This window comes from Cucumis melo, chromosome 3 (assembly GCF_025177605.1).
Source record: "Cucumis melo cultivar AY chromosome 3, USDA_Cmelo_AY_1.0, whole genome shotgun sequence".
Classification (NCBI taxonomy): domain Eukaryota; kingdom Viridiplantae; phylum Streptophyta; class Magnoliopsida; order Cucurbitales; family Cucurbitaceae; genus Cucumis; species Cucumis melo.
In genome coordinates, this window is record NC_066859.1 from 16,111,550 (window position 1) to 16,135,705 (window position 24,156).

The 24,156-nt window shown below is 35.4% G+C and overlaps 1 protein-coding gene across 9 annotated transcripts in view; it reads left to right on the forward strand.

The window, feature by feature from the left end:
• LOC103488587 (uncharacterized) overlaps window positions 1–21,632 on the forward strand; it is a 35,868-nt gene extending 14,236 nt beyond the window's left edge. For 3 of the 9 annotated variants that reach the window (XM_008447400.3, XM_008447405.3, XM_008447404.3), the window contains 12 exons: window positions 4,342–4,561; window positions 4,666–4,766; window positions 7,734–7,855; window positions 7,923–8,014; window positions 8,188–8,293; window positions 12,550–12,704; window positions 13,191–13,321; window positions 18,795–18,922; window positions 20,046–20,143; window positions 20,239–20,501; window positions 21,001–21,352; window positions 21,439–21,632. In XM_008447400.3, the coding sequence (XP_008445622.2) occupies window positions 4,342–4,561; window positions 4,666–4,766; window positions 7,734–7,855; window positions 7,923–8,014; window positions 8,188–8,293; window positions 12,550–12,704; window positions 13,191–13,321; window positions 18,795–18,922; window positions 20,046–20,143; window positions 20,239–20,501; window positions 21,001–21,352; window positions 21,439–21,514 (1,844 nt within the window). In that variant the 3' untranslated portion in view covers window positions 21,515–21,632. The remainder of the gene's footprint in view (window positions 1–4,341; window positions 4,562–4,665; window positions 4,767–7,733; window positions 7,856–7,922; window positions 8,015–8,187; window positions 8,294–12,549; window positions 12,705–13,190; window positions 13,322–18,794; window positions 18,923–20,045; window positions 20,144–20,238; window positions 20,502–21,000; window positions 21,353–21,438) is intronic. The other 6 variants (XM_008447403.3, XM_051082747.1, XM_017044661.2 and 3 more) reach the window with 6 other exon arrangements.
• Window positions 21,633–24,156: the final 2,524 nt, after the last annotated feature.

The following is a 24,156-nucleotide window of genomic DNA, read 5'->3' on the forward strand; positions in this document are numbered from 1 at the left end:
CAGAATTGGAGTATAATTCGCTATCTGTTAGTAAGTTGAATAAGGACTTGAATTATGAAACTAAATTCCTTGTGAACTCTTGTATTTTTAAAGACTTGAGATCAGGGAAGATGATTGGCTTGGCAATACTGAATTATGTGCAGGATTGTACCTTCTTAAAACAATGAGTCCACCAACAACGAAACACAGTAAACATGTAGTTCAGTCTAGTCACGAGTCTGTTTTTGTTACTGAGTCTTTAAACCATTCAAATAAAGATAGTCTTATCATGATGTTGCACTATCGTCTTGGTCATCCCAACTTTCCCTATTTTGCGTGTCTGTACCCTGCTCTATTTCCTAATAAAAAGAGTCGGTCTTTCCGCTGTGAAGTTTATCAAATCTTCAAACACACATGTGCTCATTTTTTACCTCACACTTATTCTCCATCGTAACATTTTTCTCTTATCCAAGGGGATATTTGGGGATCTTCAAGGGTAAAAAATATCAATGGGGCACGATGGTTTCTTCTTTTAGTTGATGATCACACCCATTCTCTTTTTAGTTGATGATCAAACCCACCTAAGTTGGACATTCCCGATGAAAGATAAGTTTGGAGCTAGTCAATTAAAAACAGTTTTTCATAAAAATGATCCAAACTCAGTTTCAAGTAAATATCCAAATACTTAAAACGACAATGGTTGTGACTTCTTCAACTCTACTCTTCTACCAAAGCTTCAATCTCATGGTATTTTTCACCAAAGTTCGGTGTAGTCGAACAAAAAAATTGTCATCTTCTTTATGTAGCTCAATCTCTCATGCTCATGTCACATGTGCTAAAAACATTTTGAGATGAGGCTGTTCTTACTACTGCGTATCTGATGAACCGACTGCCCTTCTGCATTCACAAGTTCAACACACCCTTACAAAGTCTTCTTACACTATATCCTACTTCCCATCTTGTGTCTCCAACACTGCTAAAACTATTTGGATGTACTGCATTTACGCATGTGTATTCTCAACACCAGATTAAACTTGATGCACAATCTATTAAATGCATTTTTCTCAGCTACTCACCAAACAAGAGAGGGGTATAAGTGTCATCATCCTCCAACTCACCTATTCTTTCATACCTTGGGTATCACATTTTTTGAAAGTCAACCATATTATCCCGCAATTCAGAGGGAGCACTACGATCTTGAACCACAAAATTGGACTAGGACTTTGCTTCAAACTCATTCCTTGAAAGTTCTTATGGCCCCTCCTCTGAGTCACCTCCTATTACCTTTGAGACTGGATTGCAAGTTTATTCATGAAGAGTTAGACAACCTGAGACAAATCAAATACAACGTACTGAAGTTTAGCAAGGCCAGGATTTGAACCAGAATTCCAATGTGCCAGAAATAGTACACTATACGACGCAAGATGATCTGGACAGACCCATTGCTGTAAGGAGGAAAGGTGTTCGCTCATGTACTCAACATCCCACACGGTATCATTTATCTTACAAAATTTGTCACCTTGTTTTAAGGCTTTTGTGACTTCTTTATATCAGATACAAATTCCTAAAACAGTTCAAGAAGCTTTACAGAGATCTGATCGGAACGCAATTACACTAGAGGGGTTATAGGCGCTTGAGAAAAATAAGACGTGGATTCTTACTAATTTGCCCCTAGGAAAACACACATGTGGATGTAAATAGATTTTTTCAACAAAACACATACCCGATGACACTAAGTTTTTGGGTGAATTGGTGATTTAAGATGGTATCAGAGTAAGAGGTCTTGTGTTCTAGCCCTTGCATTGTTGTTTCCTCCCCAATTAAAATTGATTCCCATTTGTTGGGCCTTTCAAATATTTCAAGCCCACAATTAAGAGGGAGTGTTAGTGATATATAATTAAATTTGCCTTCAATCACTAGCTTAAGTTGTTGGGTGAATTGATGATTTAAGATTCTCTATTGCAGCAAATCTCGATTGGCTACTATTTCAGCTTGAGGTAAAGAATGCATTTCCAAATGGTGGTTTATTGGAAGAGGTGTACATGGAAATACCTACTGGATTTGAGGACAAATATAATATAGGAAAGGTATGTAAGCTCCAGAAGTCTCTCTACAGTCTATAACAGAGACCTTAGGCCAGGTTTGGAAAATTTACGAATGTGCTTAATGAAGATGGCTATACTCAGTGTCAATCCAATCATACAATGTTCATCAAACGTTTGTCAGCAAGTAAGATTACTATGCTAATAGTCTATGTGAATGATATTGTTGACACAAGAAATGTTCCCGACGAAATAAGTGGACTATAACATTTTCTCTTAAAGAAATTTGAATTCAAAGACTTGGGACATCTATGATACTTCCTAGGAATGGACATGGCAAGATCTAGCAAAGGCATTTCTGTCAGTTAACGGAAATACACATTAGACCTCTTACAAGAAACAGGGCTGAGTGGTTGCAAACCAGCTGATACTCCTATGAATGAGAACTCAAAGCTTGGACTTAATCCCGAAGATGAACAAGTTGATTGAGGTAGGTATCAACGACTAGTTGGAAAGCTAATATGTTTGACTCATACTCAACTAGACATCAGCTTTGCCGTTGGCGTGGTAGGATCCTGGAAAGGGCCTCATGTTCAAAAAGACTGAAAACAGTTCTTTAGAAGTTTACACCGATGCCGATTGGTTGGATCTCCTATTGACCGCAAGTCAACCTTAGGATATTGCTCTTATGTATGGGGAAACTTAGTAACTTGGCGAAGCAACAAGTTTTCACCCGAAGCAGTGCTGAAGTGGAGTTTCGATCTTTAGTCCATGGGATTTGTGAAGGAATTTGGCTGAAACACCTTATAACTGAACTTAAGGTCAACTTCGAAGGTACTATTGAAGTAATTTGTGATAATAAATCTGCCATAGCCATTGCAAGAAATCTGATATGCCATGATGAAATGAAACATGTCGACATAGATTGTCACTTCATCAGCGAGAAGATTGAGATGGATACAATCAACTTGAGATATGTACCTTCCAACAAGTAGCTGACATATTGACTTAGGCATTGCATCGAATCTGCCTCGGTGGATTAATTTCCAAGCTCGGAATGAGTAGAGCATATACCATCCAGCTTGAGGGAGAGTGTAGAAAATCCAGCTGCTGTAAATTAGGGATTGTTAAGATTATTTACTTTCTATATTCCTTTTCCATATACATCTAGATTGATTGCTTAATTCTAGGTCTTTGATTAAGAAATCTCTTGTAGGATTTTTCTCACCAAATCAAGAAATAAGAAATACATTTCTCTTATACAGAGCTTCAGTTTTTGTTGTGATAGTTGGAGATGATGAGGGTACTAAGAGAGGGTGTCAACCTAGTTGAGATGCTCGAGTACACTTGCTGATCCTTAGATTCATTTGTTCTTTTGCCCTTTGTTTCCATATTGTACATTTGAGCTTTTGTCTCATTTCATTATCTTAATGAAGAGACCGTTTCCTTTAAAAAAAAAATATAGGTATCTCCCCTTAAGAATGGAAGAGGGCATACGGTAAGGTCTAAACATGGTATCACAGTATTTTCAGTTTTTTTTTTTTTTTTTTTTTTTTACTGATTGTTCTTTTTTCTTTTATTTTCTTTAATTTAAACTTTAAAAATCTATTGGAATTCTCATTTGGGTTGGGCTAAACATAAAATTAATGGAGTGAGCATGTCTTTGCACAATATATGTCTATCAGAGAAAAAAGGAGATATGCGAAATCATATATCAGACACGTACCCAAGGTGTATCTAGATGAATCCATATTGGATACAAGATACATCCATGCTTCATAGCTCAACATCCTGTTTCTTGTCTTTTTCTCCTTGTTTCTTTCTTACTTTTTTTCCTCCATCCTAAATCATAGTTCTACTTGGAGAGTACTTCTATTATCTCCCAAGTCAGTGGGTAAGTTGAGATCTCATATTGAAAGAATGGAGACTTTGCACTATTTATACGATACATGAGTTACTCCTCTTATAACTCATTGATTTTGAGATGGAACCTCATGTTTATCTAATATGATATTAGAGCCTAAACGAATACTCGGTAAAAAAAAGGGTCCAGTTCAAGAATGATGGATCCAAAGAGACGTCATCTTGAGGGGTCATGTTGAGGATCTCACATAGAAAAAATGGGGTGAGCTCATTCTTTATAAGATATATGAGTCACTACTCCTCTCATAGCCAATTAGTTTTGAGATTGTGCCCATGTTTATCTGATAGGTTAGAATTACTTATGTGTTTTCCTTTTTCCTTTTTTCTTTGTTTATTTTTGGTTTCCATGTGTGATTGTTTGTGACTGAGAAATTCTGTTGCATACATGTTGATGTAGGAGTGGCTTCACATGATAGATGGTTGAAACGAAAGCTACTGGTTTTATTTACAATCTTGGTGTGCTTTGTTGCACTGGTTCAGTGTTTTACTGGTATGGATGTTCTAAGGTGGAGATCATTTTATTCAACTCAAGATCATGCATGGAAAGCACATTACAGTGAGATATTTGACCATGGAATTCGTGAAGTATTATGCTGTTTGGGACGTTCCAAATACTTGTATGTCTCGTCCTCTTCCTCCTCCCTTCCCCCTCTCTCTCTGGGTTTTTCTTACATGCTTACACTGTTACTCCTCATTTTCACATCCTGGTGTCATGTTTTAGGAGTGTCATGGAAGAAGATGAGGTCTTCTCAGTAGCACAATTATTGGGTGATCTTGTTACTTATCGCTCAACTGGCACCGGGCATTTGGAATTTTTAGCAGGTTTAGTTTTGAATTTTAAATGTGTTTTTAATTGTCCTTCTATGTAATTTTGCATTTGCTATAGGTAATTTGTTACATATCTGGATCTTTTAGATAGATAGGCATTCTTGTTGCGGTATGCATTCAGAATTGAAGGACACGGATAAGGGGTTGTCTAAGAAACATGAGTTACTCTTGGACAAGAAAGGTTTTGTTACGTATCTGGATCTTATGATTATGTGGATTGGATTTTCTGGATAACATCTTGTACAAGAAGGGTTTGGGGCATAAGTGGAGGATATGGATGTGGGGTTGTCTAAGAAACATGAGTTATGGTTTCTTATTAATGGGAGATGTAAAGATAAAATGGTGGTGTCGAGAGGTTTCAGGCAGGGGAGTGTTAATATTCATTTCAACTTGTTGGGCCTTTCACATATTTTGAGCCAATGAGTGAAGGGTAGTGTTAGAAGATATATAATTAAGTTCGTCTTTATTCATCAACTTAAGTTTTTGGGTTAATTGAGATTTCTCCTTGGGCTTCAATTTCAAAGATATTTTGTAATTATTCTATGGACATGATTTTGTATCGTCAAAGTCCCTTCTTGTAGAGGGAGTCCTCCTTTTTGTGCACCCGTGTATTTTTTCATTCTTTTTTCAATGAAAGCAGTTGTTTCTATAAAAATTAGAAAAAAGAACTCTTAGGATCTTCTTTTGCAAAACCTTTGAGGTATTTTGATTGGCATTCAACATTATCCAAATCAAGATATTGGTCTTTTTCGGGCTCTTATAAGCTTCCATATGATTGAGAATCTCAAGGAAAAAGAAAAAGTATTTTCCTATACCTAACTTCCCTATTGTTATTTTTGCTATTGTTTTGGGAGGTTTGGATTTTTGAAATGGAGATAAGCCTCTTCAATTATTATTAATAAAAGAGCCTTAAGCTCAAAGTATAAGAGTATTATACTAAGAGCAAGAGATTTGAGAAAATTCAGTCTACAACTACAATAAAAGCTAAAAACAAATTCTAAATAGAAGAGATCAAGCTAAACAAAACCATATCCAAAGAAATCTAAATGCAAAGCATAATGCAAAATCTTCTCATAAAGAACTAATTTGAAACTAAAAACTTGCAAGAAGATGCTACCGGCTGCCTCGAAACTGCCTAGCCAAATTAGTCCAGAATCCAGAGGAAGCTTGAAAAAGTCTTCCACTATTTTAGCATCGGCACGAAGGATTTACTTGCTGCCCAAGGGAAATCCAAGAAAGATTGAAGTTGGTCTCACATTGATGAGAAATACATCAAACTACCAAAGAATGAATTAGAATAGTTCCATAATCAGCAACTATTGATTTTAAATGATCTGGTATTTTGCAAAACCGGGGACAAGAACAAGTAGCAGAAGGCAAATTTGCTGTTCTTGGCTCTTCCTCGTATTGAAATACGACATTGAGATTTGTTTCTAGAGGCTAAAAATGTTTCTGACTTTCAAGTTCGGTTGACCTATCCAAAAACTCCAATTCCAGCTGTAAAAGAAGATACAGCCAGAATTTTCTCTTTCTTCATTAAAATTGTCTCTTCAACTTCCTCTTTTTTGTTCCTGTCAAAACTAAAGTTCTTATTCTCGCTCCTCCTTAAGTGTGGCTCTTCGAATCCAATCATTTTTACACTGCTTTCCTTGGAGTCTGAATTTAAAAACACTGTCGCTTCAGGGGAGGTAATCGGTGTCGGCAAGGCTAAATTCTAATGAACTCCCTGTTTCAAAGCTTTAAAAGGATTCCTTGTATATGAAGGAAATTTTTGGATTGATCTCAGATATTCCACCCCCTCTGGGAAGAATGAATCATCAACAACTCCATCTTTTAAAGCTTGGTTTAATCTCTGCAAGTTAAATGGGTTTGAAAAATCCTCAAATAATAAATGGCCTTTGGTTAATGGAGGAGGCTCAATCTGTTCAAAATCACCCAAGTGTAAGAAGAAATTCCCTCGGTTGAAGTCTGTTATTTCTAATGTAGTTGATACAAAACCACATTGGTTTCTTTTTACTTGAATCTTTGCTTCAGAATATTTAGAAGGTTAAGCATTTCAGAAGCGATATTTTCTAGACATCCAAAATGATCTCCTATAACCTTGAACGTCAGATTGCTCCAAATCTTCAAGAACCATCTAAATTGAGTGTTTGATAATGACAAGATCTTCTGAGCTTCCACATCTTCTATATGGAAGTATTCTTTGTGGAACCAAATACAGTAAAGAGCGTTTTCTACTTTGCAACTTTCTACTTCCATTTTCACCAAAACCAGACTGTTACTGAAACAGGGATGAACAAGAAGAAACAGGCTCTAGGGAACTTACCAGAGAAGAATGCTGAGAAACGACGGAGGAGAAAAAAGGGGGCCGGAGTGTGGTTAGGGATGAAAGGAAGGAAGGGAGGAGAGAGTCACTTTCTTGATCATAAGCTTGCAGGATAAGGCAGAACAAGGCAGACTTATTGCTTGCCAATAAACATGCAAAAACCAAAATAAAAAATGGGGAGGTGTGGTCGATAATAAAAAAACTTTCAAGTAGTTGAGCAATTTTTAGAAGAATAGTTTGAATCTCACTGTTGTTTTACCTTCCTCTTGGCTTCAATCTTTATTATCATTAACCTCTTTTTTATTTAAAATCCTTTTCATTTCCATTAATTTTTTTTCATTTTCTTTTTGTAATTATTTGATTCCTCAATATTGTAATTAGTGTGCATTTTTAATCTATCTTAGGTACCTTGTGGATGCCTGGTTGACTTGTGTATTTTTTTTTTTTTTTTTTTTTTTATACTACAGTGAAAGTTGTATCTATTAGAGGAAGAAAAAGGCAAAAACACTTAAGCTATTGAATTATGTTTATATATTAAAGTTATAGTATCCACTCTCTAAAAAACTTTCCAGGAGTTTTCATAGTTCCATTGATATGAATGCAATATTCAATAACACCAAAATGTGTTGCTTTAGGTCTTGCTTTATTGCAGAGGCATGGCCAACTGGTACACACTTCTGAAGAGCTCATGGAGGCACCTATAGATAAAATTGAGGAGGCTGCCGTTCTTCATAAATTTGCTGAAGCAGCTTACACGGTATATCAAATGATCATTTGATCATTTTTTTTGTCATGAGAAAATTAAATCTAATCATGTTGTGCAGGGGCCATTGCTTGATTTTGGAAGAAACCCACTCTCATTTCCTTGTGCATGGGTCTATCGACAAGGGATATTGACTCCATGGACTCGTAACAAGTAGTTCCTTTATCTAGAATTTTGTGCCATGCAGTATGTTAAGTAGACCTATTATTATTGCTTTAACATACATTTGAAGATATTCTGAGTGCTTACGTTTCTTTCTATTTTTTAGCATTTTTTCTCTATTGTTTCCATAATAAATTTATGTGCTTTGTTTCCCACTTTTGTAGGCGCCCTGTACTCCATGGTGATAACTGGTGGCGTGGCCATGCTGCAGCCTTTCTTAAATATGTCAAGTTACCGCCTGAAGTACTTCGAAGAGGGCGTGTTAACCAGGTGATTTTATTTTATTGTTCATATCTTTCTCTTTCACATCTTCTGAAAATTATTCAGACTTTAGCAGTGATAGGACTTATTGCGGAGTTTTTTGGTTTAACTTCATTTATTGTTGATAATAAATAATATATTAAATACTCAGAATAATTGAGAGTACATATGATCTTTTACATAGGAAATAAATATACCTTAAAGAAACAACTAAAGTAAAATACATAAATGAAAAATGCCAAAAAAGGAAAATAATAATGGAAAATACTAATAAACCATAAACCCTAATTTTCCTTTAACACCCTCCCTCAAACTCAAGATAAATCACAAACAACTTGAGTTAGCTAAGAAAATGTCCGAATCAAATTGAAGAACAAAAACATGAACTTCTAGGTTGGAAACATAAACCCACGAAGAACGGAACCAAAAACTTATGTGCTAGAAACATAGATCCTCATATAGAGATCTATAACAAAACCTACTGAAAACAAAACAAAAACTTATAGGCTGGAAACAAAGAAACATAGGTCCTAATATAGATTTCCCTCCTTGATCAGGTTGATATGGAATCTTACAAATGTCAAACACTCTATTGATGTTTTCTTGTAGCATAGAAAAAAATCCAATTATTCTAATTGATCTTTGACTAATTTGCTGTGGTTTACTAACTCAAAGATTTCATGGTCAATAGAATTCTTGATTTGTATAAGCATTCTTGAATTGTCCGGCAACCAAGTATTTTTAGTAGCATTAGTCGATGACTCTTCAGTGTATGTTCATCCATCTAATGCTCTTAATAAAATGGTGAACATTTGATCTCCATGAATGATAATCCAATCCATTCAACTTGTGTTCGGTAAGATTTGATACCCTGGGAATCATCTCGGACATGCCTACTGGTTTCTTATCAGCCATAACCTCAAAATAGACAAAAATACAAATTTAAAATCTAAAAGAAATCTATATTTAAGAAAACACTAATTTTTCAAAGAGGTTTTTCTTTAACCAACTACAAAACAGAGAATAATGACCCAAAATCAAACCAAATGATGGAGAAAATGATTCCAATCACACCCATGGAAGACGACCTGGAAATGGCGGCACATGCGCCGACATGTGGTATGGATGCAGAAGACAGCAGCGGCATGTGTGCTTCACGCGTTGACACATGGAACACCAAACTACCAGGAATCTGTATATTGGTGGCTGGGCTTCCATATGGAATGAGCAGTATCAAAAAACGTGATGAAAACAGACATAACTTACGAACTGAGGACGAGAACGACAAACAAATGCATAAACTCAAACAGTTCACAAAACCCTAGACGAAACTCAAATAAGTTCCAAACTCTCAAACCTAAAGTTCACAAAAACTCTAGTTTCTAAGGTCCCGTTTGGTAACCATTTCGTTTCTTGCTTTTGTTTTTAAAAATTAAGCCTATTACCTCTCCATGTCTTATAATGATTTGCATCTTTCTTAAATACAATGATTGAATTATGAGTCAAATTCCAAAAACAAAAGCAGGTTTTTGAAAGTTTCTTTCCTTTTGTTTTCAAATTTTGGCTAGGATCTTTAAACCATTGATAGAATATAGATATCAAAGAAAGAAAGTTGGAGGTGGAAGGAGTATCTATAGGCATTTTAGAAAACAGAAACAAAAAACAAAATGGTTACCATACGTGGCCTAAGTTCTCTAGACCATGTAAAACTCTTAGGTTTGAGAGAATCTGAATTGTTTATTCCATTCACTAAGGAGATGTATATATACAAGTGTACAAAAGTGACCTAAGTAAGAGCATAAAAAGACCATAAAGGACAATATAATAAAGATATTTACAATAATAAAATAACACTAATATTAGTACTATAACAGAAGGTAAAAAACCATCTCTGGCAACTGATTCAAGGCTTTGGTCATTGGTCTCCACCGGAAAATTTTCAGTAAGTCCTTATCAAAACATTTGAACTCTTCTTCCCCATTAGATAAAGAGATTTTCCAGGCCCTTTGGAAGACTAAAAGCCCTAAAAGAATAAACATTCAGGTTTGATTTTTGTTGTTTGGTCACTTAATAGCTCAGAGATTTTATAACATAAACTTAAATCACATTATCTCTCCCCCCCTGCATTTGCCCCACTTTGTTTACCAAGCGACGAAGACCTACAGCATGTGTTCTTCGGTTGCATATACTCTGAACAAATGATGGGGGAAGCTTTTCTCATTCTTCAATTTACATTGGGTGTTCGGGCAGACAATCTTTAACATTTATCAATTATTGGCCGGGCCAATGTTATCTCCCAAGGCCCAACTACTTTGGTCAAATGCCATCAAAGCCTCAACTTCAAGAACTTGGTTGAACAAAATCATGAATCTTGGTTTACACAGTAGCAGCTTTTGCTTTTGTCTATAGGCTCAGCCTTTGTACTGCTGTGTTTGCCCGATTTCCCTTTCTTTATTTTCTTTATTTCTCTGTCTCAACTCTCTGTATTAGGCTGGACTATGTCTCCATTGTATTTTGGCATATTTTATTTTCTAGCTTTAATTGGGATACGTTATTTTGGTGTTAAGGGGTTGTCAACCTAGTTGAGATAACCGAGTGCACCTTCTGATCTCCCCTCACTTATTGCTCTCTAGGCTTATTTATTAGGCTCATTATATCTCTTGTACTTTGAGTTATTATTAATAAGTAGTTTGTCTCCGTTTCAAAAAAACAAAATCATCGAGTCTTTTAATTTACAGAGGCTACTGATTGGTCAGATCGGTTTGGTTCAGCTCACTTGTTAGCTTCTTCTTGTTGCTCTCAGATAGTTTTTTTTTTTAGATTACTCTATTTAGATTACTCTATCTAGGATATTTGTCTTTAACCGGAACACTTTTATCTCTTGGTGTAACCAAGGTAATTGCTACTTTGTTCCTAGTTCAAATATAGATATAGATGCAATGGGCTCTCAACCTAGTTGAGATGTCTAGGTTCACCTACTGATCCCTCATCTTCAGAATTTATATGTTTGTTACGTTTCATTATAAAAAAAAACATGTTCAATTATAAATTACTTTTTACTAGAAAAAGCTAATGATATGGGGACTCTGCTTTCCCTTTGTTCTCTCTCCTAGTTAACTCAAACTCCTTGATTATTGTTCATCTCTCACGTCTGTTCTATTCCTGTTGGAAGTTTTCTCTCAATGGTTTAAAGATTGTTTTTCTTTAGTCATCAGTGGCGGTCTACTCTCATCTACCCTATTCTTGTTTCAATAAAGAAAAACTAAGTTAGATTTGAATACTCTTCTTGATGTTATCTTTTGTTTATTGGTGCTTACAAATCTTTCTCAATGTCCATTGAACCAGCCTCAGTCAGCTCAGAAGTGATAAGGAATCTTATTAATATTCCTAGAAGTAGCAGATTTTCAGAGAATTAAAGGAGGAAGATTATGTGGTTTGGGCTGAAAAAACTTCAAAAAATGCCCTCCAAATTTTCACCCCTTCCCAAGTAACCCAAACAAAACATCCAACCAAACAACCACAAAATACACCAAAACAAAACAAACAAAGAAACAAGTAAAAAATAACAAAATCAAAATTCTAAGAGCCTTAATGGACTTTTAGAAAACTTAAAAATGATTCACATGTTTTTAGGCCGGCATGTCTTAGGATACTTCCTAACAAGAACAAGATCTGGATTTACTATAATGTAACTATAAGAAAATACAAGATAAACCCAGGTACAAGGCACTTGGAACCTCCCTCTTGAGTACTCTTACCCAAGCCCTAGATCACTCCACCGAATGCCCTCCTCTCACTAACACTCTATTTATAACAAGTTGCAACCACCCTAGTAACCACACTTACACAATAGTAACCACCCTTAGACAATAACTACTAGTAACTTCCTATCTTATCCAATTACCCTTATACCACTTAACTGACATCATACTAAATTTCTAGTAACAGCATGACACCTCAAAAGCCTGCTCTTATTATCTAGCTCCCAACACAACGAAAATTCATTGTAAGGCTTTGTCCTTCCCTATGCAAATATTGATAGTGATATCTTTGGTCCTTCCGTGGCCTACGGGGATATTAAACTAAGATGCTAGCATTTTGCTTGCCTCATCATTTTATTTTTGCATTATTCCTGTACTGAAGTTTGTTATCAAAATTTTAATTTTTCTTTTCTTTCAATCATTTTTATATCACTTTGTGATTATTGAACAAAAATCGCTTGATTCTTTATCTTTCTAACCATTTGGTGCCTCATCTACATTTAGGCAAAGTGTGAAGCTGCGTACTTCGTTCTGGTTCTTCATGATGTGAAATGTGTGGTAATTGCTGTAAGAGGAACTGAGACACCTGAAGATCTCATAACAGATGGTCTATGTAGGGAATACACACTTACTGAGGAAGATTTGGATGGGCTCATTAAGTCTCTCTCTCTCTCTCTCTTTCTCTCTCTCAAAAACATTAATTGAATGATTAATCTTGCTGAGTTCTAATTAGATGTTTACCTCGTAAAAGAGTGCAAATTTGCAACAAATTTACTTTTGGTCCTTTCACATTTGTTTTTCTTAGTTTCTCTCATCTATGGAAGATTATTGTATTTTTTTTAGCATTAGTTTCTATCATTTTTTTAATGAAAACATTTTTTTTTTTTAAAGACTTGGTTTCAACTGTTTGTCTCATAGTTTTTAACATGCCAGAATAAATCGATTGTTTATTGCTGGATAGTTCTACTGCAAACTCTGTATTTTCTAGTTTCGTCTTCAATGTAGATTTAGCATACCCATTGGTTGCTTTTACACCGTTCTAATGTCTTTTAGAAGTTTTTCTCCTGGATTTGCGCTATCCTGGGTGCATATATATATATATTTTTTTTAATTTAAAACCTTTTCCAACCTTTGCTTGTTTGCAGTAGTGATCATATTCAGCTCAGTGTGAAGCAGAGGATTATATCGTCCTCCCCGCACCATGCCCATTCCGGGATTGTTGAGGCTGCCAGGGAGTTATATATGCAAATTGAAGGAAATTGTAAAGATCATGATGGTAAGTTGGATGTTTCTTTTTATTACCACTATTAAACGTTCTGACCTTTTGTGTTCTGCATTTTATTTTGTCAGTGGTACCTAGAAATTCCCTTTCTTTATTTTGGCATTGAAGTTTGAGACTTGCTTGATGCCACTGTAGAATAAGACTAGTGGATGTTTCTATTTTAACCAATGCCTTTACGGTTTACATTTAAAGGATCTCTTGGTCTCCTCCAATTGGTATAAAATTGAGCTCGGCCATGATTGCAAAATAACTTCAGAATAGAACCTAAGATGATACGTTGTCCCTTTCGAACCTCCCTATTCTTCTATTGTACAGTGTATTTCTATTACCCAACGCGACACAATCCCAAATAAGCCTTATGAGAATGGGAGTCCTTAAACGCTTGAACAGGCGAGAAAGGATTGGTTAGGTTCAACTATTTAAAGGAGAACTTGAGTTCAAAGAGAGACTAAAAACAGGTATAAAGTGAAAAAAAAAGATAATTTTTTCTTTTAAAAACAAAAATTCACATTATAGATCTTTTTCCTGCCTTACAATTGCAAATTAAATAATTATACGAAGGAAAATAAGATACAATTAATGGGTTAGTGATGAAACTCTACTTTTGCTGAAATCTTTTTATTGAATATTACAAGAAACTACAATCGAATTGATGAAATATCAATTCGAATTTGCCTCACGGTTGATCTCCTTCTGAGATTCAACTACACTCATTTGATGCCTTTCCTGCCTACCAACTAACCCCTTTTATACTAACTACCCACCGACTTCCCTTTATCACATTTAACACGTGCTAATATTTTTATTATTTTTTATTTCTTCTATTATACACAAACTTAATGGGAGGGTGTCTATCATTACTCTGCCCTTCCAAAGGCACCTTGTCCTCAAGGTGAAAGTCAGGATATTGTTGACGGATCCCATCATAATCCTCCCACGAAGCTTCATGATGAGGAAGTCCCTTCCACACAATCAACACTTCCCAGCTACCCGCCTTATTCTTTTGGTATTCAAGTATTTCTTCTGGATGTGCTCGCCATTCCAGCTGATCATTAAGAAACTGAATAGTCAGCCGTACTTCCTCATGATTTCCCACCACTTTCCTCAACTGAGATACATGGAACACCGGGTGTATAGAAGTAGAGGCTGGCAATTCCAGCTTGTAGGTGACCGATCCAATTCTCTCCACAATTTTATATGGCCCAAAGTACTTTGGGGAGAGCTTTTCATTCCTTTTCCTTCTTATCGTAAGTTGTCTGTAAGGTCGGATCTTTAGAAACACCAATTCGCCCACATGGTATTCCACATGCCTCTGTTTACGGTCAGCATACTGTTTCATCTGCTGCTGTGCTAAAATAAGATGCTTCCGCAATGCTGCCAATACATCATTCCTTTCCCGCAGCTGCTCATCTAGCGTAGAGTTAGAAGTACTTCCTTCTCCATAGAATAACAATGGAGGCGGCTTCCGCCCTATAGCACCTGAAATGGAGATACGCCTAAGGCTCTCTGGAACGTAGTATTGTACCAATACTCCGCCCATGGCAACCACATTAGCCACTCCTTCGGCTTCTCACTATAAAAACACCGCAAATAAGTTTCCAAACCCCTGTTGACGACCTCAGTTTGGCCATCAGACTGCGGATGGTCGCGGTACTCTTATTTAGCTTTGTACCCGCCAATCTAAACGTTTCCTTCGAAAAATTACTAAGAAAAATTTTGTCCTTGTCCGATACAATGGATGATGGAAATCCATGTAACCAAAGAATCTCCTTAACAAACAATTCTGCTACTGACTTCTCTGTGTATGGATGTTTCAATGGAAGGAAGTGCCCATACTCAAACGGTCAACCACAACAAAGACTTTGGTAAACCGTCAATGAAGTCCATGGATATGTCACTCCACACTTGCTGTGGGACTTCCAATGGAACCAATAAATCAGCCGGTGATAAAGCCAATATCTTATTACGTTGGCAAGTCAAGCACTCCTCACAATGTTTCTTTACATCGATCTTCATGCCCTCCCAATAGAGTTCAGCAGCCAATCTTTTATATGTCCTTAAAAAACCAGAATGTCCCCCAACTACCGAATCATGGAAAGTATGCAACATTGAAGGAATCAAAGATGAAGTTTTAGAAAGAACCAATCGATCCTTATAGTGCAGCATACCATTCTTTACTGAAAATTTATTACCCTTCTCTCCATCTTCAGTTCTACATTCAGTTTCCACCTTCTCTAGTTTTTCATCCTTTTCAACCTCCTCTTTAGTAATATGCAAATCTAGCAAGATTGGTGCAGTAATTCCACACAACTGTACCGTGGGAGGAATTCTTGATAAGGCATAGGCTGCTTTATTCTCCAAACCGGGTTTATAGACAACTTCAAAGGAATACCCTAGCAATTTAGCCACCCATTTCTGGTATTCCGGTTGAACCACCTTTTGTTCTAACAAAAACTTTAAGGATTTCTGATCCGTTTTAACAATGAACTTGGCACCCAACAAATAAGGATGCCAACGTTGAACGGCAAGACTACCACCATCAACTCCCTTTCATAGACTGGTCTTGCTCTATCTTGCATTGCTAGTGTATGGCTATAAAAAGCGATAGGTATCTTGGATTGAGTTAAAACGGCTCCAATTCCATAGTCGGAGGCATCTGTTTCTGTTTCGAAAGGTTGATCAAAACGTGGAAGAGCCAACATTGGCAAAGACATCATCACCTTCTTTAGTTTTTCAAATGACTCTTCCGTCTCAATGGTCCACTTGAACCCCCCTTTCTTAAGCAGCTGAGTTAGTGGAGCAGATATAGAACCATAATGCTGTACTAATCGTCTGTAATAACCGATGAGGCCAAGAAATCCCCTTACCTCTCGCACATTTGTAGGATTCGGCCATTTAGCTATAGATTGGATTTTTTCTGGATCAACTTCAACTCCTTCCCCAGATATTACATGCCCCAAGTATTCGATTCTCTCCTGAGTAAAGCTACACTTCTTGTTTGCATACAAGGCAGGACTTCTTAGTGCAGAAAAAACTTCTCCCAAATGATTTACATGTTCCTCCACATCTTTACTGTAAATCAGTATATCATGAAAGAACACCAGAACAAATCTTCTTAGATAAGGCTTGAAAATTGTATTCATCAGCGCTTGGAAGGTGGCTGGCGCATTTGTTAAACCGAAGGGTATGACAAGAAATTTATAATGTCCCTCATGCGTTCTAAAAGCTGTCTTTGGAATATCTTCATCCACCATTCTTATTTGATGATAACCAGATTTCAAATCAATTTTTGAAAACAACTTCGCACCATTTAGCTCATCAAATAGTTCTTCTACCACTTGTATTGGAAACTTATCAGGTATGGTGGCATTATTCACCGCACGATAATCCACACAGAAGTGCCAACTTCCATCTTTTTTCTTTACTAGAAGCACCGGACTGGAAAATGGGCTCTTACTCGGACGTATTACACCAGAAACCAACATTTCTTCCACCAACTTTTCCATTTCTTCCTTCTGATGATAGCCATATCTATATGGTCGTACATTAATTGGATCGGTTCCCTCTTTTAAGTGGATATGGTGTTCAATCTCTCTCCTTGGAGGAAGTGTCTCCGGTCATTCAAAAATGTCTTCCTATTGCTTGAGTACATTCTGGATTGGTATCATTCCCTCAATTACCACAGTATTAGCGATTTCTGCCTCTTCATTATTCATAACTTCCACAGATCTACATTCGATGAGAAATCCCTCATCTTGATCATCCCATGATCTAAACATACTTTTCAGGCTAATCTGGGTCCACGTTAAACTGGAATCATCTTAGGCTCGATTCGATAACCGGCATTTTACTTATTTCCTTCTTTGTTCCGGCAATCTCCTGATCCATTTGTTCCAACCTTTCTTCGATCTGCGTCTGCACCATTATTCCTCCCGAATCGCCGCTCTGATACCAAAATGATGAAACTCTACTTTTGCTGAAATCTTTCTTATTGAATATTACAAGAAAATACAATTGAATTGATGAAATATCAATTCGAACTTGCCTCAAGGTTGATCTCCTTCTCGAGATTCAACTACACTCATTACATGAAATTCTTTGATGCCTTTCCTGCCTACCAACTAACCCCTTTTATACTAACTACACACCGACTTCCCTTTATCACATTTAACACGTGCTAATATTTTTATTATTTTTTTTATTTCTTCTACTATACACAAACTTAATGGGAGGGTGTCTATCAGTTAGAAAACCCATAAACATATTAACAACTTTAAAGCTGAAGTTGGAAAAAGGTGGCCAGTGGCTTCTTTCAAAGTACATATCAAACAACTTTAGCTACTATTTTATAGATTAACATTACATGGACACTCATTGAGCTTCTTCCATACAAAATGAGTGAGTTTCTCCAAATTTGTTCCCAAAATGTTTGCCTATATACACAATTAGTTTTCTGTGCATGAAAAATGTTTAGAATCTTGATCTTATATTCTTCAATTGTTTTTTCGGTTCAGGATATTTTGGTTTGCTGCTCCAAATTTTGGGCATCTTTTAGTTCTTTTTATCCTTTTTTTAATGGTGGGGTCAACTCCCTCACTCTGTTTAGTTGTAGGGCATCCAATGTCCTTTTATTTATTTATTTTTTATTATTATTATTATTATTATTATTATTATTATTATTTATTATTATTATTATTATTATTATTATTTATTATTATTATTATTATTATTATTATTATTTATTATTATTATTATTATTATTATTATTATTATTATTATTTATTATTATTATTATTATTATTATATTTTTTTCTTTTGAAAAGGAAACAAATCTATACATTGGAATAATGAAAAGAGGCTAATGCTCGAAGTGCAAGAAACATGTAAGAACTAATACAAAATACCAAAGATAACCAACATATTGCAAAAAAAAATATTACGAAGAGAATAAAAGCATTATAATTTAAACAAATATCTTGAATTGAATATCTTGGAGGGAATCTGAGATGTTTCGGGAAATTGAGGAGTGATGTAAATAATTGAAGCTTAGGAGAAATATTTTGGAGCATATGTCATATAGCACGTGGATGAATTAATAGCAATTATATCATAATGTGAATCATTCTCTGTATGAAAAATATATGTTTATATCAAAATGTATCCCAAACTTAAAACAGTTAATGGACAATTTCCAATTTACTTCTTAATTCATATATAAAAATATATATGATGTTTGAGTTGGACGTAAAATATTTAATGCATTTTTTAAAAAAATTTTGTTACCATAATTCTATACTGGTGACTTTTATGTCTTAAGAAAGTTGTAACATTTCAAGTAATAAACAGTGTAATTTAGTGAACTATTTTTGGATGACACCCGTTCTTTCATTAGAAGAATTGTCAAAAGGGTGTATGACGCATTATCTCTATGATTTACCAATTTGGAATGATTGTTGAGTGAATTGAGGGGCAGGATCTGAACCGTGCGGTCTTCTCTCTTCATTGCTGGGTCCTGGGTGCGAATGTGATGGTTATCAGGTTCGCATTGTAGGGCATTCCTTAGGAGGAGCTATTGCAGCATTACTTGGACTAAGAGTATGTTACAACTTCTGTTCCTTTTTTTTTTCCTGCCGTTTGTATGTTCCATTTTTTAGGGAGCAGTAAGGGGACGATAGTATTTGACCTCTAAGTAAGGTTTCTGGTCATCCTCGTTTTCTTCTGTTGCATAAAGTTATACTTTATGAAAAAAACGTGTCTCAATTATGAAGACTGTTGTAAAAGACTTCCAACCGAATCATCTAGGAAGGACTACTAAAGTCAACCGAAGATATTGAAAATTAACCAATAGGCTACAACTCATATGCAGTGACGTATAACATTAAGGAATGCAACATGTAATGATTGGGAGATTTAAGTAGCAGACAAGTTTCATTTACATATTGCTTCATGCGATCGATCTATCTTGGGTAGGTTAATTTCCATTAATTTTCATTAATCTGGCAAATTTCCCTTCAACTTATAGATTTTGGACAGGGTTTCTTAGCTTTGGTGGATTTTCCCCGAGCAAGGAAGCAATTTTAAGTTTGACTTTCCTGACTTTGACATTTTAGGATATCTGGAAAAAAAGGAATTAGAGGATTTTGAAGACTATTCGTAGATATTTTCTAGACTTGGACTAAAAACTCTTGTGATTTCTATGGTCCTCACAGTACCTTTCCTCAAATATTCCTTAATTTCAATGTTGATAATCTGGGGAGTTTTTTTTTTTTTTTTTTTTTTTTTTTTTTTCTTTTTTAAATGCCTCAGCAATATTGGACTTGTCTTATAGAGAAGAGAGAAAGAGAGTGAAGGCCTGGTGGTAGCATCTTCATTTATTTTAACTTTTTGATTGGGATGCACGTTTGAATTAATTTAGCCGCTCACCTCTATTTTTGTTTATTTTGACATAGTTTGAGATGTGTACTTTGACAGCCTCGGAGTGAAACTACAGGATCTACCTTCACTCCAACGGCTGTCAAACAACATTGCTTTGGATCTTTTTTTTCTTTAGTCTTTATTGTGAAACACCTGCAAATTGATTGGATGCTCTCAGTATTTCTGAAAGTCTCATTTGATTATTACAACAAATGTCATACCCCCATGTTATTCTTACATATCGTCTATTTGCCAGTTTTAAGTCATTTATTTCATTTTCAATATCCTATATTGTCGTACACAGTTATACGGCCGGTGTCCCAGCTTACATGTTTATGCTTATGGGCCACTTCCATGTGTCGATTCAATAATAGCAAGTGCTTGTTCAGAGTTCGTGACAAGGTAATGTAAACTTCTACGGTTCCCTTGATGATTTATTGATGAAGATTACTTAGCTTTTTTCACTCCATACACCACATTCTTTGAAATTTCTGCAGTATTGTGTTCAACAATGAATTTTCATCTAGACTTTCAGTTGGATCGATTATGCGTCTTCGTGCAGCTGCAATTAAAGCACTGTCACAAGATAGCAAGGATAAGTCAACCCCAATTTTCCAGCTTGCTCGCAAATTCCTTTATTTAAGTAATTATCAGAGAGATGTGAAAGAAAGAATGAATTCTCAATCAGAAAAGTATCCTAGGCAAATTGAGGCTGATGACCAGGGAATCTCCTCAAGTTATCAGCAGAACGAGACTAGAGGTAAGTAGTGTTTTCCCCTGTGATAACAAAGCTTCGGTCTCAAGCATTATGTTTAAAAAGCCATAACTGTAATCTATCATCTCTCTTGGGGGAAGAATTTAAGAAATCTAATGGTGGAGATAAAATTGTTAATAAGCTGTAAAGGAAATTGATTAAACAAATAAGTTGTGACTTGAGAATATCAATCTTGCTATACACTTGAACCATCATGGGTTGGTCTACTAGTAAAAACGGAGTTAGTCTCAATAACTAACTAAAGAAGTCATTGGTTCACTACATGATAGCCACCTACTTAGAAATTAATTTGCTACGTGTTACCTTGATGCCCATATGTAGTAGAGTAGATGGGTTGTCCTGTGAGATTAGTCGAGGTGCGTCGAAGTTGGCCCGGACACTCATGGATATCCAAAAGAAAAAAAAAATCTAGCTATACATTTGGCAATGCTTTCACCGATTGGCAGTGCATGATCCTTACAAAAGAAGTTTTCCGTAACTGCAGCTATAAAGAAAGAATACCAAGAATCCTCTCTCCTGGCAAAGAATCAAATCAAAGCAAATGATATCACAGTTGAACATGACGAGTTCTCCAATTCTGATGATCTGGTATCTCAAATTATAGAAGCTGTTGAAGGATCTGAAAACGAAAACTCAACTGAGAATTTCTCAGAGATGTATCTTCCAGGCCTTTTAATCCATATAGTTCCTGAAGAAAGAAGGTTCACTTTACCTTTCTTGAACAGCTTGAGGTGCCAAGCTGTTACAGATGATTACAAAGCTTATGTTGCAAGCAGAGAGAATTTCAAAGACATTAGTGTTTCTCCTTCAATGCTCTTAGATCATCTTCCTTGGAGGTACACTTCTAACATTCACCCTTATTATTGTCCACTTTCCATCACTTTTCTAGCTCTTCTTGAATCTTTATTCCTTTACTTTTCAGATGTCACGCTGCTTTGCAGAGGCTTTTGGATGCTCAAACTGCCAAAGGTTCACTTCATGAAACTCTGAATGTGTAAATAAATTAGTTTTTAACATTATTTGGAAATAATTATAATTATAAAATGAGAATTCATTCAACTGTATTTTATTCTGTTTATCTCATTCAATTTGAGTTAAAAGTTGCTTATTTAGTTATTTGATAGTTCTTGAGTTTATTGCCATGAAAGGAATCATGTTGCCAAGTTCGTAAACTATAAATTACCACCATAAATATCTTTAGAGATTCTTTCGAGGAAAAATTACCACCATAAGTTGCTTCTTTAAGGTCTCATAACAATGTGGGTGCATCTTGAGAGATTTTTTTGAGGAAAAATTACCATCATCCGTATCTCTTCTTCAATGTCACTACTAAGAAAACCATTTTTAACATCAAGTTTGATAAAGTGTTCTTTCTAAATTAACAACAATAGATAAAAAAACGCTCTAATTGAGTTGATTTTCGCACTATGAGGGGTAAAATTTTCTAGAAAATCAATTCCTTAGGTGTGTGCTTCAACAACTAATCTGTTTTGTATCTTTCAACTTTCCCATCAACTTTGTACTTTATGGCGAGCATTCATTATTCCATTATCTTCTTATCTGTGAAAGATTTACTGCGCTCCATATGTTATTTTCTTCGCGAGCATTTATCTCTTCAATAACTACTAAATTCTCAATTCAGGTCTCTTTGATACTTCTTGAAATAAACAGATTAGTTATTCTAGATACGAAGATTCTATGACCATTAGATAGTCTATGGTTAAGGTACGGTAGTTTGCAATATGATATTTAGTACAATTTTAAATACCTTTGTGATGGAGGAAGAATTGGGTGGTGAGTCCTTTCCAACCACAAATTAAATTATATACTCCAGATCTAACAAAAACTGTAGTATCAGTAGGTTGGGTTGATCCACATGAAGCACTCAGATTTCTTTTAATCAAGAATCAAAATTTTAAAATGTAACTGATGCAAGCATGCAAGGGCACTTGGTCAAGTTATAGTGTTATTAAACTGGCATAAGAGGTCGAGTATCATCTTCAAGGATCAAATTAGCAACTTAAGCTTATCTATTTTAAATTTGAATTAACTTTAGATAAGGAATATAAATCGATCTTGGGAAATTGTGAAAAATAGTAAACTAAAGAAACAAGATGGAGCAAAATGTGTTCTAGTGTGTTTATTTTATTACCAACTTCATTATTTAGATTAATCATCAAATTTTGCATTGATACTATGCCTATGTCTCATAACTAAGATCCAAGTTATTTTCTATAAAAAACAATCTATTTTCAATGCAATCTTAAATGATAATTAATATCTTGAAACCAAATTAAGAGTCATGGCATAAAACATGTTCATCAACAACTTTTACTATTCTCCTAATTATTTGCATGAAAAAGCTAATAACAATATACTGGTATACAATTAAACATGCATTCTATCAAATTGAAAATTTAGTCTAACATTCGTTGAAGGTCAAATAATAGAATTTAGGCATAAGCTTCTAATATATCTATGAAAGCACTAAATATTAGCCTAAATTCACAAGTAAATTCACCGACACCTTAAACTAGAGTTTAGCCGTTCATGGCGTTCTCAAAAACATACTTGCATACAAATTTGCTAGCTTAAAATTAGAGAAACATAAAGAACCAAAAAAACATGATCATCATAACTCTCTTCCTTTGAGGGAATTTGCCAATCTCTCTAAGTCAGTACCTCCAAAACTTGAATGGTCTCCATAATCCATTCTTCACTCCAACTTTTTTGGGGCCAATTCTCACTTTTAGAACTGTGAAAATTTCATGCCTAGATTGCTAAAGAGATATGTATGAACGTACGTATGTGATGCAAAGCATGAGAGTTTTTATGATAATACCTCAAAATATGATTTTATTAATGAACATTGGAGCTTCATAGGCTGTAAGCTAAACAAGAATCAGTTATGAGTTAGTTATTTTGTGAACTATCTTTGAGTTAGTTATTTTGAACTAACTTAAGATACAAGAATAATAAACCTAAACTAAAATCAAGAAATTTAAGAAACAGTTAAAGAAACATAAAAAAACTTAAAGAAACATCAAGAATCTAAGATGTTCTACATCAGACTCTCTCTTAGCAAAAAACTCATCCTCGAGTGCATATTAGGGAGCCAAAGAGAAAGATTCAGGAGCATGGTAAGGAGAAAGATAAGAAATGTTGAATGATGAACTGATCCTCATGGTAGTTGAAAGATCTAATCCGTAAGCATTGTGGTCAAATCTCTCCAAAATTTGAAACAGACCAATGCGCGTTAGTCATTTTAGAATGATGATCAGCAGGAAGACGTGATTTGCAGAGATATACCATAACAAGGTTATCCACTTGATACTCCTTAAAATGCTTGTGAGAGTTGGTAGCCATTTTGTAAGAATCATTAGCGAGGTCTAGGTGATTATTTACTTCTTGGTACAACTTGGAAATGCAAGCAGCCATGGCTTCTGCCTCAATACTATCATCAATAACACAAGAAAGATGAGCTAAATCAAAAGTAACTATAGGGAGACTAGTATATACAACCTCAAATGGAGACTTCTCTGTTGGGTCATAGATGAGTTTATGGACGATCGGAACAAGGGCATACAGTCCGACTACATATCGAAACAAGGGCCCAACTATTTGAATGGGATCCTCACGC